Genomic DNA, 4,581 nt, shown 5'->3' with positions numbered 1-4,581 from the left:
CTGCATACTGTATTTTTTTTTGTAACTTCCCCAAAGAGAGGGCATTCTGAACCAAATTCAGAAATATTTGCAGGATTTATTTGATAACTTCTTTAGCGATTTAGCACATTGCATTGCTTCTTATCTTAGGAGTGCAGAAAAATTGTCACACAAAAAAGAGCACAACTGTCCTATAGGCAAAGCCAAAGGGCTTTAGATATCGGACGGATAAGTAACTTGCCATGTGTGGAGAAACAAAGAATCCACACAGTTCCAACTCAATTATGTACTTAGGGGGTGTTTGTTTCCAGGGACTTTTTGGTGTAGGGACTAGAAAAAGTCCCTAGCAAACCAAACAGGGTGGGACTTTTTTGGGACTTTTTGCTAAAAGTCCTTAGAAGCACCTCCTTGAGAGTCTTTTTCAAAAAGTCCCAGGGACTAGAAAAAGTCCTAGGACTAGAGAAACAAACACCACCTTATTACACACAAAAGGGCTTTATTTTATTTACTAGTGCTTTCTCGCTTCTCGTTTAGGTTCTCACGGTTTTCTGTTGGGTTGCATCTCTAGCCTCTACCCAACTTGCTTGGAACATAAACTAGTACTTGTTATTCAGAAGTTTTATATAACAAGTTAACAACCGAATGACATGTATCAAAGCTGCGCTCAAACTTCAGCCTCTGCCTTCTTCTTCCAGTTCAGGAGCATTTGAAGAAATTTTTGCACCTGAATCAAAGTTAAAATATTAGTAGTTATTTTACTGGGTACAACTAACAAGACTACACAATGCAATGCATTTGAGGTTGAATACATTACCTGAGCTGGGTCTTCAAGGGAATACGAGGCTTTGGTCCACTTGCGTTTCTTGTTGACAAGGATCCCCAGTCCGCCAACTCGTTTCCAAAGCACCTAATCGCAAAATAAGTGGAGAGATTATTTAAATAATGATTTAACAAGATTGGGTTTCCGCGTTTAGATGATATTACCTTGAATGCATCTTCATCTGTCTTATCGTCACCGATAAAGATAGCGACCACCTGAGAACTGTCCCAGTTGTTTTTGCGGGCTAGCTGCTCGAGTATATACTTGACTGCAAACCCCTTGTTGAATTCAGCCTTAGGACGAACTTCAACAACCTATATAATTGCATACAAGTGTAAATGTAATGAATATGATCAAAGTTAACCTTCATGCACTAGCCAACGCAACCAAAAGTCCGAACTGGTGGAAAGGGCTAGGCAATCCACATATGCACTTCAACACCACCTCTCGCGTGTGACGCGGGAAGTCAACACGTGAATAGACTTAGAGGCCTATACGTGGACACAGAGTGAGGAAGCAGCAATTTTTAGATAAATTGCGAAAGCCAGGACTTGCACTCAAGCTTGACATGGTATCAGGGTCTTGAGTTCAAGTCTTGACTTTCGCAGTTTATCCAAAAATTGATGTTGCCCCGCTCTGTGTCCACGTTTAGGCCTCTTGAGCCATACCTCTGAGTCTATTCATGTGTTGACTTCCCGCGTCATACATGAGAGGGGGTATTGAAGTGTACATGTGGATTGCCTAGCCATTTCCATTAGTTCAAAATTTTGGTTGCATTAGCTTGACAATCAAAACATTTAAACTTGATTGATGTCCAACCAAATCTACTTACCTTGTCACCCTTAGTTACTGTGAGCTCAGAGAAACCTTTAATGGTTTGCTTGGCAAGCTTCTTAACCAGTTCCTGTTCCTGCAAAATAAAAAAACGAATGTTAGGAAAATTATTTCGATATAGCAAAGAGGTGGAAGAACTCGAAATCCATGCTTATTCATCGTGATCAAGTCCTTTCTTATAGGTGAACTAACTTGGCCATCAAGGCAAAACTAAACTGATTACAATCCGGACTCTTTATCTCTTTACCTAAACTGACTCTGCAATCTTTTAACTAATTTGATTCTGACTCAAACTAAAGGCTTTGGTAAACAGTCTCCCTGCTACTCACGCCTTAAAGGAGATATTAAACATGATGTCTGTGGGCAAAAACCTACTGGAATGATAGAAGCCTATTGGTACTCAAAGATATATGAAAAAGCAGCTGCTGCCAAAAGAACTCTAACCACAAATCAATTTAGGCCAAGAGGACAATACAATCAGCCCTTCAGAAATAATTTTCCCTTGGCTCCTCTCCCACAGCAAGTTCAACAAGATAAAGTGAACAATCCCCTACCAAATGCTAGGGCCTGCCGGTATTGCAGAGAACCTTGGTCCAGACAACATAAATGCAGAATTTGGGAAAACCCTCCATATTCTACAAGAAGTGGAAGATGACAGTGACACTGATACTTCCCTGGAAGAAGTGCAGTCACCTGAGCAAACCTTTCATACAGCCCCTAATACCCCTGAACAGGAACAAACAAAACAGGCCATGTATATTTCTTGCCATGCAGCAGAGGGAACTACTGGTCCTAGCACATTTTCCCTTCTGCTAATGATTGATGGCAAACAGGCTGTTGCCCTAGTGGACAGTGGATCATCTGATACTTTCATGAGCAATACATTTGCAGTTAAAAGTAATTGCCACCAGAAAGCTATGTCACCAAAGAAAGTTACAGTAGCTGGAGGTGCTCAACTAATCTCCAACAGTATAGTACCTCACAGAAATTTCTCTATACAGGACAAGTCCTTTTTCTAGTTCCTTCAAGCTACTAGACCTGGGCAGCTATGACATCATCCTAGGAGCAGATTGGATTTACAGCTACAGTCCTATTTGTTTGGATCTGGTGGAAAGAATACTGACTGTCACTAAGAATGGGTCTCCTGTTACATTATTTGATCACACTGTTCCAAAGAAGAAGTGTATTATCTCTGCTCTCAAACTGGACAAGATGCTACAAAAGGGTGTAATGGGATACATTCGACACTGAAACACTACAGACAGCACCAGCAGTTCCTGCTGAACTTGCTCCCTTACTGGAAAAGTGTAAGGCAGTATTTACTGAATCCACAGTCCTTCCTCCTTCAAGAGATTGTGATCATCAAATTCCTCTTAAACCAGGAGCACAACCTCCATACCTGAGACCATACAAAGTCCCTCACCACCAGAAAGCTTTTAATAACTTTGTGAAAACTTTTGCTAAGACTATATGGAGCAAAGCTTTCCAGATCAGAATGGCTACTGATGATATTCCTAAGACAGCTTTTAAAACTCACTTAGGCCACTATGAATACACAGTGATGCCTTTTGGGTTGACAAATGCTCCAGCTACTTTTCGAAACCTCATGAACTGGATATTTGGGAAATACTTGAGGAAATTCATCTTGGTTTTCATTGATGACATTCTGATATTCAGTCAATCAATAGAAGAACACATTGAGCACTTAGACCAAGCTCTGAAAATTCTGCAGGAACACCAGCTCTCTGTTAAACTGTCCAAATGCTCCTTTGCTGTTCCACAAGTCTCTTACTTGGGCCATGTCATTTCTGAGCAAGGAGTTTCTACTGACCCTAGCAAGATCCAAGAGGTGTTAAACTGGAAAGAACCTGACAATGTCACTAAACTCAGGATTTTTGGACCTCACAGGGTATTACAGACGATTTGCTAAAGATTATGGCAAAATATGCAGACCTCTACATGATGTCCTTAAGATTTTGGATCTGACAAACAGGAAACAGTCTCCCTGCTACTCACTCCTCCTATGGTCGTTCCTTTGCTGTACTGTTGTGGGCCCTATGGCTATAAGTCTGACCCCACATAACAAGAGGCAAAAACAATGAAGCTTTAGCTTTAGTTATACCTCCTCCTCAACACACCGGTAGTGCACGGAAATCCCGAATTTCTTATGTTCAATGCTTGCACCCTTTATTTCTTTGATAGCCTCCTCCAAACGCTCTCTTGCCTGTCATGCAAGTAATGCATTAGCATTTCTGGAATGTAATGAAATTGATGTAATGAAATTGACTAACAGATTGTTATGACCGGCATGTTAGGGGCTTAGCCCAGTGGGTTGTGACCCAAGTTATCTTATCGTTATTAGGGGCTTAGCCCAATTATCTTATCATTATTAGGATCGTTTTCTTAGGAGTCAAGTAAACCTCTCTATTTAAGGAGAGGAGATTTATCAATCTTATCAAGCAAGAAGCAATCTTTATTTGCTCGGCTTCCCGAAGGGAGCCGGGAGACCTAACCCTAGCCGCCTCTTGCGCAGCCGCCGCCTCCTCTCCCTCGCACGACGGCGCCCTGCCGCCGGCGACCGCGAGCAGCACCACGCCCAGCCCCCTCCTTCCCCTACAACCTACGCCCTAGACAAGGTAGGATCATAGCTCCTACCAATTTGGTATCAAGAAGCTCGGTTCCGATCATGTCTGCACCACCACCCAACCCGTCACTGCCCGTCACGACCGCGCCGCTGCCCGTCACCACCACGTCGCTGCCTCTCTCCACCGTGCCGCTGGCTTTCCCCACCGCGCCGCTGGACTCCGCCGCCGGCGCCTCCACGGCCAGACACCGCCGCCCTCCACCGCGCCGCCCGTCGCCGTCTACTCATTGGCGGGGATGACCGGGATCCTCAATGACCTCGTCATCGCCGTCCAGGGCATACACCTCTACCTGGCCGGGCCCTA

At 43.6% G+C, this 4,581-nt stretch overlaps 1 protein-coding gene across 2 annotated transcripts in view; it reads right to left on the bottom strand.

The window, feature by feature from the left end:
- Window positions 1-369: 369 nt before the first annotated feature.
- Window positions 370-4,581, bottom strand: part of LOC119267053 (probable trehalose-phosphate phosphatase 4) — a 29,620-nt gene continuing 25,408 nt past the window's right edge. For both annotated transcript variants that reach the window (XM_037548353.1, XM_037548354.1), the window contains 5 exons: window positions 3,756-3,857; window positions 1,632-1,709; window positions 964-1,113; window positions 794-886; window positions 370-703 (listed from right to left, as the gene is read on the bottom strand). In XM_037548353.1, the coding sequence (XP_037404250.1) occupies window positions 644-703; window positions 794-886; window positions 964-1,113; window positions 1,632-1,709; window positions 3,756-3,857 (483 nt within the window). In that variant the 3' untranslated portion in view covers window positions 370-643. The remainder of the gene's footprint in view (window positions 704-793; window positions 887-963; window positions 1,114-1,631; window positions 1,710-3,755; window positions 3,858-4,581) is intronic.

This window comes from Triticum dicoccoides, chromosome 3A, assembly GCF_002162155.2.
Source record: "Triticum dicoccoides isolate Atlit2015 ecotype Zavitan chromosome 3A, WEW_v2.0, whole genome shotgun sequence".
In the NCBI taxonomy this organism is placed as follows: domain Eukaryota; kingdom Viridiplantae; phylum Streptophyta; class Magnoliopsida; order Poales; family Poaceae; genus Triticum; species Triticum dicoccoides.
Note: the sequence above shows the minus strand (reverse complement) of the source record. Positions and strands in the feature narration are given on the sequence as shown.